Consider the following 13,083-nt stretch of genomic DNA (forward strand, 5'->3'; position numbering starts at 1 on the left):
GGGATTGAATTGCATCTGTAGATTGCCTTGGGTCATATAATCATTTTAACTATATTGATTCTTCCCGTCCAGTAACAGTATATCTTTCCACCTGTCTGCGTTGTCTTCAGTTTCTTTCATCAGTGTCTTAAAGTTTATGGAGTACAGGTTTTTGCCACCGTAGGTACGTTTATTTCTCAGTATTTTTTTTTTTTTTTTGATTCAATGGTAAATGGAATTGTTTCTTTAATTTCTTTTTCTGGTATTTTGTTGTTAGTGTATAGAGATGCAACAGATTTCTGTGTATTAACTTTGTAACCTGAAACTTTATGGATTTCTACTAGAGCATTAATGAGCTCTAGTAGTTTTCCAGTACCATCTTTAGGATTTTCTATGTATGGTATTATGTCATCTGCAAACAGTGACAGTGTTCTTCTTTTCTGGTTTGGATTCCTTTTTATTTTCTTTTTCTTTGCTTGCTTTGGCTAGGCCTTCTAAAACTATGTTGAATGAAAGTGGTGAGAGTGGGTATCCTTATCTTGTTCCTGATCTTAGAGTTAATACTTTCAGCTTTTCACTGTTGCGTATGACGTTAGCTGTTGGTTTGTCTTAGGCCTTCATTTTTCAAAAAGCAGTATCCAGGTCTGTTCTGGTAAAGAGAACTAAACTATCAAAGTTTTGCAAAATTAGACATAAATGGGGGCTTCCCTTGTGGCTCAGCTGGTAAAGAATCTGCCTGCAATGCAGGACACCTGGGTTTGATCCCTGGTTTGGGACAATCCCCTGGAGAAGGGAAAGGCTGCCCACTCCAGTATTCTGGCCTAGAGAATTCCAAGGACTATATAGTCCATGGGGTCACAAAGAATCGGAGACTGACTTTCACTTCACTTTACTTCAGACATAAGTGGAGCCCATTTTTTATTTAGTCTCTTAGTATACCTGAATGACTTACAGAAATGTTTTTAAAATGTTGGATTTTAAACTGTTTACACTTTATTGTTGAAAGTGTGTTTGGTAATATGCCTTCAAATATTTTGAAATTGTTATATTCTTGTCAGGATTCCTGAGATTTTTCTAAGCCCTATTATCTCCTTTACACCCATATTCACACAGCTTACCAGCTCAGGGGGAGGGAGGCACTGGTTTTTGACTAAAGCATTATCTTTTGAAGATTCTGATTAAAGGATAGGAAAAAGATTGGTGGCTGGGAAAAGGACCACAGCACAACTCTGTCTGCCTAGGACCCATATACTCTTTAGCCTCTTCTGACCTTGTGAAGAGACAGAAAAAGCAAGTTCTCTAATTCGTGTCTTACTTGTGTTTGTACTTTATTACCGAGTCACCATAAATTCATATGACTTCACACATTTTCTCTCCCCTTTGATATGTAATGAAAGACACCATTACTCACTTCAGATGCAGTGGGAAGACCCAGCATATAGAAATGTCGGGTATTGTAAGAAGCCTCAAAAGACTGAGTAAGCTTTGAATTTCCTGTTCAGAGAGTGGGGTTAGTAATTAGGAAGATTCAAATGACTCCTGATAAAATAATTTTACCCATTTGCTTAGAAAAGCATTTCTTATTTGCATGAACTGTTTTGCTTTTTTGAAAGAGTCATTATTCTTTATGCTCACAGAAACAACTTTTACCTGTTAAAATCTTTTAAGAATTTTTTTCCCCCCAAGAGAGAAAAACTGAGGCTGTTTTTGCCAAGGTCCTGTAGTGACTGTTTGGCAAATGTGTGAATGAAATCTAGACTTTCTACTTCTTTCTTCTTTCTGTCCTGTCTTTTATATTTATGAATAACTTTTAGGCCTTTGCAAGATTATTTGTATAATTATTATTTGTATTTGTGTAATTATTTGTATGTAGAGGAATGAGCCACAGCCCAAGCTCTGCAATACTCAGTGCATGTCGATGCTTGACGTTGAAATTCTGGCTTCCTCAGTGTCATTTAGGCCTTTGCTCCAGGAATTAATTTTTTTAAATATAAAATATGTCTAAAGATGTTTTGACTTTTTGTATGATAAAGTACCTTGAAAGGATATATCTTAATCTTTTCAGTAGAGATTGTCTTTAAGGTGTGCATGATATGAAATCACAGAGAAAAGTCTTTTGAGTTGGGTCTTTGGGGATTATGTTATGAACACAGAAAATAAGTTTTTTCAGATCTACTGTAACCACCTCCCTTTACTGTGTACATTGATCTTTGACCTAAATTGAAAAGGGTTTGGTTTTCTTCTCCTTCTGTAATGTTGTTAAAAAGACAGTGGGCCTATGGGTATTGGGTGTTCTTTTGGATTTTCTTAGAAAGAGAAAAGGAAAAAATGGCTTTGGGTGTTATTTAATAGGTCATGTCAAAAGCTAGGCTTTCCTTATGAAAATGCATTCACGCCTGCCTTGTGTTAGTGCTGTGGCCATATGTCTTCCAGATGATTGGACACATGCTTATTCATTCTGTGGAGGACTCGTCTCTTTCTGTGGCTTCTTTGAAGGATCTCGTCAGAAGCTAATGATGAGAGGGTATAGCAGTTGGCCTGACAATAGTACATGAGACTCTTTTGTTCATTCTCTTGATCATGACTACATTAGGAACCAAAGGCTTTAGAAGTTCAGTGGAAAGAAGCCACAGTGTGTTGCCTTGATAATGATACTGTCATGGGTTGCTTATTCCTTGATTAAAACCACCTAGCTGTGTAGTCAATACTGTTCAACTCTTAGGGAATATAAAACTGAGGAATAAATTGTCAGTTGTCACTAGAGAAAATAATGATGTTATGATTAGAAGAAAGGTTGTGTAAGGTAATTTCGGTCTTGTTATCCTCATCCTGTCTTTTATTTTAGAAGACTTGATGCACTGCCACGATGTACTGCCATGAAATCTAGAATAACTGCATACTGTTTTGGTGACAGACCTTTTGAAGGGATAGTGACAGCTTCTCAGAGAAGACCTTTGGCTCTGGAGTGGGGGGACCGGCCTGGATTTAACTTGCTGTGTCTGTGGACTTACCACTTAAGCTTGCAGGCACATGAATCCCCTAGTATATCCCCAGCATGTAATGGATGCTTAATAAATACTGCTCTCCTTTTCCTCTCTGTGAAAGTTGTGCCTTTCCCTCTCCTGGTCCGGAACTCTGTGGGCTTTTCCTTTGGCCCCATGTGATGAAATACGCAGTGTATGGATGTGGGCAGCATGACGTGGCTCCTGTGGACGCGGGCCCTGTGCGTCCCAACCACTGTGCTGGGCTGGGCTTAGTCACTCAATCCTGTCCGACTCTTTGCTACCCCACGTATGTGTGCAGCCTGCCAGGCTCTTCTGTCCATGGGATTCTCCAGGCAAGAATACTGGAGTGGGTAGCCATTTCCTTCTCCCGGGTATTTGCCCAACCCAGGGATCGAACCGGGTCTCCTGCATTACAGGCGGATTCTTTTCCAGCTGAGCTACCAGGGAAGCCCAACCACAGCAGGTTCCAAATGACATTCCTTCCTTTCCCCGCAGGTGCCTGAGATCATCAGTTCCATCCGGCAGGCTGGGAAGATCGCCCGCCAGGAGGAGCTCCGCTGCCCTTCGGAGTTCGATGACACATTCGCCAAGAAGTTCGAGGTGCTGTTCTGCGGCCGCGTGGCCGTGGCGCACAGGAAGGCTCCACCCGCCCTGATCGATGAGTGCATCGAAGGCTTCAGTCACGTGAGCGGCGGCTTCTCCTCGGATCAGTTCCGGTCTGCACCGCAGCCACCGGGGGATGGGGAGCGGGGCCCGCGGCCGATGCGCAAGTCCTTCTCGCAGCCCGGGCTGCGCTCCTTGGCCTTCCGAAAGGAGTTTCAGGATGCAGGCCTGCGGAGTAGTAGTTTCTTCAGCTCCTTTGAGGAGAGCGACATCGAGAACCACCTGATTAGTGGACACAATATTGTGCAGCCGACAGATATTGAGGAAAATCGAACTATGCTCTTCACGGTAAAATATTATCAAGCCACCTGCACATCCCCAGTCTGGTCTGTGTGTTCAAAAGAAAATCTGCTTAGTCGAACGAAGATTATCTGTGAATTGCTTTTGGATTTATGTGTGAATCCATATATTTTTATTCTGAATAATTCTTTTGTCAGGATAGAATCCTTGTTTAGTCCCCATTACCCCCATTAGGGGGTAACAAACAGAATCTATCTTACATCCTGTATGATTTTTATCTGCCTCCCACATGATGGTGAAGACATCTTTTCAATGTGGAACAATCAATTAATGTGTGTAAAAGAGGCTCCAAAAGGGTTTTTTTTTTTTTTTTAAACATATTTCAAGTAATATATTTCAGCAAAAATTTTTTGGAAAATACCCCTTTACTGTTTTTATAAATTTGTTAAGCTACTTACACTTTGTCACCTGGGTAATTGGGGGTAATTTGAAATTGATACCCAAGCTACAGTATCAGTTTAGCCAGCTGCTTACTTTTTTCTAGAAATGGTTTGATAAACTGACAGTGAGCCAAATGCCAGAAAAGGCATGGGCAGAAGGCTGTCCCTGGCAGTTGAGGCTCCTTGGTCTGGGCTGATCCCAGCTGTTCTGGAAAGGTTGCTGTCCTAGGAGTTCTCTGGGTCTGAACTGATAAGACTCAGCTGGCTTCCTAGTGAGTTGGCCTCTACAGTATGGGAAAGAGATTGTTCTTAGTCGCCTCTGTCTCTTCTTTGGCCTAAGGCTGACTGAGAGTCTAGGGAGAGAGGAAGGTGTGCTTAAATATAACGTTTACATGCCTAACTCCGGGCCAAGTGATGAGGAAGCTGGCTGTGGAGATATACAGGGTCGAAATCGAGATGGAGTGTCAGAGGGCCTATTTCTTCCTCTTTTCATGGTTGACCTAATATACTGAAAAGAGTGCTACGTTGGCAGTCAGACTGGTGGTGTAATGTGTGGTCTGTATTAAAAAAAAAAACCACCAAAACCTCTTGGTATCATTGGGAAAGCTGCTTAGTACGTTTATTTTCAAGTATTTATTGCGTAAATGCTATCTACAGGGTCCCTTGCAGCATGCTAGAAATATAGCAATGAACAGGACAGGCATGATCTCTGCCCACGTGAAATTTAAATTCCAGGGAGAGGCTGACAACTGATTGTATGAGTAATTGTCTCACTAAAATTGTGATAAATGCTGCAAAGGAGGCTGTGAGGGCTTCTGGGGAATCAGGGCTTTCTGAAGGCAGTGATTTTCACTGAGCAGAAGTGTCACTGTGGCCAGCTAGAGGAGCATCCTGGGTTCAGGGAACAGCAGGGGAAGGAGGGAAGCTGCACAGTTAACTATGTGGTTATTGCGACAGTCCTCTGTCCTAACGGAGATCGGTTAGGCTGACCCTCGTCTGTAAGACAGTGTTAGTTTGTGCTCTCACTGTTAACTTTTTTAGGAAGTCAGATAAGCAAGAGTGAGTACCTAACACAGTATGTACTCAACAAATGGTAGATTTTTAACAATAATTTAAGATTTTTCTGATCATTAGAAAGTGTCCTGGAAATTTTAAAAGAGAAGCTCCTGTATCCTTGGAGAGTTGCTTATGTAGAAAACCTCTCTTTCTTACAAAGGGGAGCTGTGGGAACCTGAGGCTTTGTGACTGACTTTGAGGTATTTGGTCCTTTCATCTCAAGACAGCTGCCTGACGAAGGTGAACACCTTGACGGGTGTCTCCTACCCAAAGCCTGTAGAGTAGAGTGTGCCCTGGAAGTGGTCTTCTACATGATATGGTCACTGTTAAACAGGAGCTTGAGCCATTGATTCTTTATTTTCCTAGGTCATGAAATGAGAAAGTTTGTATAATAAATCTGAATTCAGTGTTCATGCAAAGCTAGTTTCTTTCTTTCTTTGTCTTTTAAGATTGGTCAATCTGAAGTTTACCTCATCAGTCCTGACACCAAAAAAATAGCGTTGCAGAAAAATTTTAAGGAGATATCCTTTTGCTCTCAGGTAAATGGACATGGGTTATCAGCTCAACTGCAGTTGAATTTTTTAATGAATTATTTTACTGTTTGTCATTCAACCGAAGTGGCTAAGGTCACAAGATGTATGCTTTCTAAGTGCTGGGTTTGTGATCTTGCATTTCCTTTTGTATATTAAGGCAAAATATAACTTGGACGTTAAAAATTTTGCTTTTAGCAACCATAACTTACTGGAGAAAGTACGTTTCCTTTTCTTTTTTTTCTCAGTCATTGGCAGTCCTGATTTTCAGGTGTATGTGCATGTGTGTGTATCTATATGCATATTTATATATATACTCATACACACTAATATATTTTTTAAAGTACTTATTTTTACTTTCTAAAAATTCATGACTTTTGGGATACCAAGATCATTATTTCTCTTCCTTAAAATATAATAAATAATGAGTACCTTTGAGGATGTTTTCCTTAGAGTACAGTGTCTACTTGAATTCTTTCCTGAAAATCTCCTGGGTGTGTTTCATAGAGAGATTTGGAGAATCTGTCAGTTATAATGAGCTATGACAACTTTACTCAGAATCTTCCTAGCAAAAATGGGTTACTGTTTGGGTAGTTTTAAAAAGTCTGAAATCATTTTCTCATTTTCATTTTCTCAAAATTAATGATATAATGAAACTCTCATTGTTGATTTATAATGTGATCTATGTAATGATTCAATAGGGAATTTTTTCCCCCAAAGGTGAAAACGACGTTCATGCTTAAGATCGACTAGAGAACCGTTTACAAAGAAAATGCTTTTTCCAAATCATATTCTCCTTTGGAGTAACCTCTTGCATATGCTTAACTTGCCGTTGGAGAACATTGATGGCAATGCCAGGATGTGTCAGTGATTGCTCGTTTATTGGGAAATATTTGACCTGAAAGTGAGATTCTCCGTAGACATTTTATCTTGATTTGCTTGTATTTCTGTTGAAATGGTAATACTAAATATTTGCTTTTTCATATGGTAGTTTTATTATTTCCTTAAGGATGTTTACAAATTTACATGATCACCTGCCCTTCAAGCTGTCGACACTTTGCATGCTGGTGCTTTTAGGAGATGCTGTAGGTTAATATTTATGGATGATGTCTTATCTGTATTAAGGTGGTTCTTAGCTGATACTTTCAAAACAAGTATACATATTAATATTTATTAAAAAGAGCTCTTAGGAAACTGTGGTACAGCTTTGGCCTTAATGTCTTATGCTTGAAAGTATCTCTGTTCTTTGTGTGTATAACTTTTGACTCATTCTTTCTACCAGTTTACTTCAGGATTTACTTGTTTGTTATTTTAGGAGTACAAAAATTTTAAAACCTTTCCTTTAATGTTTGTGTCTACGTGTGTTTGCTTGTGTGTGTGTACAGTTGTGTTTCTTTGTTACTCTCTCATCTACTTATTCCTTAATACTTAAGAAAAGTTCTCATTTTTATGTGTCAGCTTTTCTCCACTTCGTCTCACTATGAAAATGAGGATGAAAGCTCTGGTTTTCAGATCCTGCTTCTCTTATTGTGGGGATAGTCAGAGGAGTAACATTTTAGTAGAACTTCATATTTGAGAGATGTTTTTAGATATTTAAAACATCTTTGAAAACAGTAATTTCACAGTGTCCTTTAAAACCGTGCCGTGTGAGTCTTCAGCCGCGCGTGTGACAGTGGTGCCTCCTCTGGGTATAGCTTACCATTCTTGATCTTGTCCCTGCCTTCCACAGGGTATTAGACATGTGGACCACTTTGGGTTCATCTGCCGTGAGTCTTCCGGAGGTGGAGGCTTTCATTTCGTCTGTTACGTGTTTCAGTGCACAAATGAAGCTCTGGTAAGTGAGAAGAGGCTCTTCTTAACCTTGAAATCTCATCTACACGGGATGTCAGCCTCGCTGATTTCTTTATAGCAAAACTATATGGCTTCACTGACAAATTATTTGGTTTTAATTATACTTTTATGACTAATAACCAGCTAATATACACTTGAGACTGGCTTGGGTGCACATTTTCAATGTTCATCATGCTTAAAGGCCTGCTCACTTTCACCCTCTGCTTTAGCATCTTTCAAAAGTCATTTTGGACTTTTGATCAGAAGAGTTGGTTTTCTTTCAGTATTTAATTTGCATCTAGTTTTTACCTTATCTCCTTGAAAAACTTTGAGCATTTGTAGTGTTTCTAGACTATGTATAAGCCTAGTGGTTCTTAATGATTATTATCCATTAACCTGTGACTAACAGTCCAGAAGAATCTTAAGTACTGGGTCTTTCCACAGAGTCCTGAAATCTCTGCCAGATCATTTTAAATGGCCTTTCTGCTCTCTGTGGTCTCTCCTCTTTGATCAGGTGGATGAGATCATGATGACCTTGAAGCAGGCCTTCACGGTGGCTGCTGTGCAGCAGACAGCGAAGGCGCCAGCCCAGCTGTGTGAGGGCTGCCCCCTGCAGAGCCTGCACAAGCTCTGTGAGCGGATCGAGGGTGAGCCTGGTTGGGGTGGGGTGGGCAGGAGTTCAGGGGCCTGGGCAAATTCGTTGGAAGGTTCTGTCCCACGGAGGCTGATGTTAGTTACAGAGGTCGTAGATGGATGTCTTCTGTATATCAGGTGCTACCATCTCCCCTCGAGGGGCCCTGAAGACAGTGGAGGAGTTAGGGGAACAGAGGGCACAAGACCAGTTGCGCTGTTAATCATGGTGGGGTGAGTGTTCAGTTGGCTGCCACGGAGAGGTCTAGTAAGATGAGAGGTAAGAACTAACCACTGAGTGAGCCGATTACATGGCTTCCCTGGTGGCTCACTGCAGCTCTCCTGCAGTGCAGGAAACCCAGGTTTGATCCCTGGGTAGGAAAGATCCCCTGGAGAAGGAAATGGGAACCTGCTCTAGTATTCTTGCCTGGGAAATCCCATGGACAGAGGAGCCTGGTGGGCTGCATTCTGTGGGGTCGCAGAGTTGGACACGTAAAGAGTCCATTACAAGGTCAATGATAGCTTCTTCCAGAGCAGTTTTAATGGTGAGGAATGGCCAGAGGGCAGGTTCCAGTTGAGGAGCCAGTGAGAAAGAGCACAGGAAGTGTTGCTCCAAGTTTTTCTAGGAATTTGGTTTGGGGAGAAACTGCAATAAATGTTACGATTTCCATGCTTAAGATATGCCTGGCACTGTACTGTTTTCTTTAACATGTATTATCATCCATTTAATCCTCACCACTTTGTGGAAGGAAAAGGGATTACTGCACATTTGAGGGATAAGCAAGCCTACTTTCTGGGGCTTGGGGAATGATAACCATCCTGATGGATGTGAAGTGGTATCTGATTTCCCTTTTTAAAGACAAATTGACATCATCTTAAGGTCTTCAAAGGTTCATTTGCTGGCATTCCAGTGCTGTTTAAAATGGATCAAAATGATTAACATTTTCAACCATGTTTTCCTAGTTGTTCCTTTTTGCTGACATGATACAAAATATATCTGGGAACAAGAAAAGTTGTGCTTTAACAAGAGATCCCATCTGAGCATCACTAGTTCTTTCCTTAGTGGTTGTCAAGATAAGGTAAACGATGACGGCAGTGTCCCCTATGAGCTTGTTAAGAAGCCTGCAGTGACTTCGGCCTTGAAGATAAGGCAGATTCTGACCTGCAGGAGCTGGAAGGGTTCCAGAGTTCCACTTGACAAATCTTTCTTTGGTCTGACTTAACTTTCAGAGAGCTATACCTGAAAAGTTTAATTATGGTAGGGATTTTGCTGCTGTAGTTTCGGAGTTATCATTTAATTCATCCTTTTACTGGATAAGATCCAAGCAAAGCAGAAAGCTATGCTAATGTAAAAACATCCATTAACTAGCACAATTAGAAGACTGGCGAGGGTACATTTTGCCTACATGATGGGAAGCATTTCTAAAGCATCAATGGCACATTATTAGAGCCGTCCTTAGTAAGGGAGATACTGATTATTTTATGGACAGTTAGTTTCAGGTTCTTACATTTTGCTAGGTTGCATCCCTACCCAGGGATCCAACCTGGTTCTCCTGCATTGCAGGCAGATTCTTTACCATCTGAGCTACCAGGGAATCCCCAAGTAGAATGAAATCGTTTATTAAAGCTCATTTTATGTACCCATAACAGTGGCTCTAATAGGAAGTTATGATCTGGCCAAGAACATCATAAACAGTGGAGAGGAACAATGAATGACATGGCCACAAAAAGACTTAAAGACTGTTTTCTTAATCAACTGATGTAGTTAATATGCTCTGGAATCCATAAAGTAGAATAAATAGACTGTGCTTGTGGGTGCCATTGAGAGGGGCAGCTGTACAGATTCTGTGTTTGGACTCTCTACAACTGCTAGTATTTATATAGCATTTTGCTTATTTTAAAGTTTAGAGAAGCATTTTGGGAATTCTTGGCATAAATTACACTCTCACTAAAAAGAAAAAGTTGAACTGAGGTTTCCTTTTGCTCTCCAAGTAAATTTGCCTTCGGCAAAGCAAAACTGTTCATCCGTGCTCCCTTTAATAAGAGCCTTTTCTGGTGGCCAGCATGAAGGCAGACTGACTTGCTGCCCTTCTTGCCTGTAAAACCTTTGGCATCACATGGGGAATGCTGCCTTCTTGCTGCAGAAACCCCCAGGAGCGGCTGAAAGTGTTGAGAACCCCACAGAGGGTGCACAGTGGAGAGCAGGCATGGGGCCTGGAGGACCAGCTTTGATTTGAGATGGGGCAGAAAGGACTTAACGAATTGAGAGCTCCTGAAGACAAGGATAGAACTGTCTAGGGATCTCTGCATACCTGCTGAATATGAAGAGTAGACTGTATTGTATGATTTCACCTGAGATTGTTAGAAGTATGTATAATGAGTCTAACTCTTCTTGAGGTTTTTCTCCATGTGTGAATGTTTCATCAAACAGTACAAGTGTGTCCACGAGAGGATGCTTGGACGGTATCATTGACATCCAGATGCAGGGAGGATTTTTATTTAATGACTTCTGAGTGCTAATTTTGCTCGTAAATGTAAACACTGTTTTGATTCAGCCTGTAAGTAGTTAGTGCAGTGAAGGCATCGCTGTTTCCCTGGCTGGTGTGACCTGACAGCTTGCCAGAGGAATAGCTGAATGAACTGTGCTCTGACAAATTGAGCTGTCCTTTCTGCACCTTTAATCACTTCTCTCTTTTAAATTGAAGAATAGTTGGCTTCCAGTATTATTAGTGTCTGTGTACAACATGGTGATTCAGTATTTTTATATCTTCTATACCATACAGTGTCATCATAACATTACTGACTGCATTCCCTTTGCCATACATCACATCCCTGTGACTTATTTATTTTATAACTGGTAGTTTAATCCGCTGATACACCTTAGTCCCCTTCACTTATTTTGCCCTTCCCCTCTTCCCCTCTGCCCTACGGCCACTAGCTGGTTCTTTGTAAGTCTATTTGTGTTTTAGATTGCACATATAAGTGAAAATCTGCCGTACTTGTCTTTTTCTGCTTGACTTATTTCACTGAGCAGTTCACTTTGGTATTGAAGTCACCGGGGTCAGGTGACTTGACTGTGTGTGGGTAAAGGGAGGCAGTGGAGTGTTCTGAAGCGGTCTCTGGAGGCAGATCAACGTGGGTCAGATTCTCACTCTGTCCCTTACGTAGCTCATGACACTGGACAAAATATTTGAGTTGATTGTGCCTCAGTTTCTTTACCTATGGACCTTGGGATTACTGTATATAGTGCCTACTTCCAGGATTATGTTGAGGGTTAGATGAGATTATGCAGTGTTCTGTAAAGTGGCACAGCAGTCATTAAAAAAAATACTGGCTTTTATTTTTATGGTGGCCGTTTAGGGTTTTCTTGGCCAAAAAAAAGGTGGTGGGGGAGTACCTCTGGAAGGACTTCTAGAAGCTGCAGTGGTTTGAGCTGGGGCAGTGGCCTTGCCACAGCTTGCTGAAAGGGGTGGGGCCCCTGCCTTCTGTGGCAGGGAGAGCAGGGAGTGTTGGCTCTGGGACAGGCTTGGCTGCTAATTGGCCTCCTGACCTGTCAGTTGCCTGGCTTCTCTGGACCTCAGCAAACTCATCTGTACAACAGAAGCCTGATTCCCAAGTCCCTGTTCTTCATTTTGGAGATGCCCCGTCTGGCCATCCTCATTATGTAGATAAATCTGGCATAGATCCTGGCGCAGTGGCTCACCCTCAGGAGGAAATGGGGTGGCGAGTGGATAGGGACAGTGAAGTGAAAGTGAAGTCGCTCAGTCATGTCCAACTCTTTGCAAGCCCATCAGGCTCCTCCGTCCATGGGATAATCCAGGCAAGAATACTGGAGTGGGTTGCCATTTCCTTCTCCTGGGAATCTTCCCGATCGAGGGATTGAACCTAGGTCTCCCGCACTGCAGGCAGACGCTTTAACCTCTGAGCCACCAGGGCAGCCCTAAGAGTCATTGCAGTTTTTTTCCATGATAGGTTGGCAAATCCTTTCATCCAAATCTCACATGAGTGTTTATCTTTGGCCCCCAGGGAAAGGCAGAGCAGGGTCTGAGCCATATATGTGTGGAGAAGGAACTTTCTGAATTACCAGATTCTGATGGGCACTAAAATGGTAGCTTTATTTTAATGACTTTCCCTCAGAACCCTCTGTAATGTTAGTTATGTGGTCATAAGACTGTTAATAAGCATGTGGTGGTAAAAGGAACGCTGTTGCCACACGAATCACTGTTATGTGAAAGAACCTAACCTGCAGGAGGATGTTGGTCAGTTTTCAGAGGGGGCAGTAGTGGTTTTCCCTTAAGGGAGATTGTCTACTTTACATATAAACACTCATGAGGTTTTATCATTTTCTGTGGACAGTGTTCCTGTTGTGTGCGATGTTTTAACAACCCTGGAGAAGGAAACGGCAAACCCACTCCAGTATTCTTGCCTGGAGAATCCCGTGGACGGAGGAGCCTGGAGGGCTGCAGTCCATGGGGTCGCAAAGAGTCGGACACGACTGAGCGACTTCACTTTCAAGTGGTAGGAAAAAAAATGATTTGGAACCACACAAGGCTGAGGTAGAGTCCAGTGTGTTGGACTTCGGGAGTCTTGTGAGCTCTCTGGGTCTCAGTTTTCTTAACTGTAAAATGGTCCTCTTCATCAGGTGGTTCTAGTATAAAATGAAATGATACAAACCTGACATTTAAGTTGGCTCTAGCACATGAGGGCTCA

General features: G+C 41.8%; 1 protein-coding gene across 5 annotated transcripts in view; it reads left to right on the top strand.

Moving 5' to 3' along the window:
• Positions 1-13,083, top strand: part of TBC1D1 (TBC1 domain family member 1) — a 223,444-nt gene that overhangs the window by 104,553 nt on the left and 105,808 nt on the right. For all 5 annotated transcript variants that reach the window (XM_052641620.1, XM_052641622.1, XM_052641617.1 and 2 more), the window contains exons 3-6: positions 3,480-3,935; positions 5,833-5,922; positions 7,643-7,747; positions 8,258-8,390. In XM_052641620.1, coding sequence (XP_052497580.1) covers positions 3,480-3,935; positions 5,833-5,922; positions 7,643-7,747; positions 8,258-8,390 — 784 coding nt within the window. The remainder of the gene's footprint in view (positions 1-3,479; positions 3,936-5,832; positions 5,923-7,642; positions 7,748-8,257; positions 8,391-13,083) is intronic.

The sequence above is a fragment of the Budorcas taxicolor genome, chromosome 6 (assembly GCF_023091745.1).
Source record: "Budorcas taxicolor isolate Tak-1 chromosome 6, Takin1.1, whole genome shotgun sequence".
NCBI classification, from domain to species: Eukaryota; Metazoa; Chordata; class Mammalia; order Artiodactyla; family Bovidae; genus Budorcas; species Budorcas taxicolor.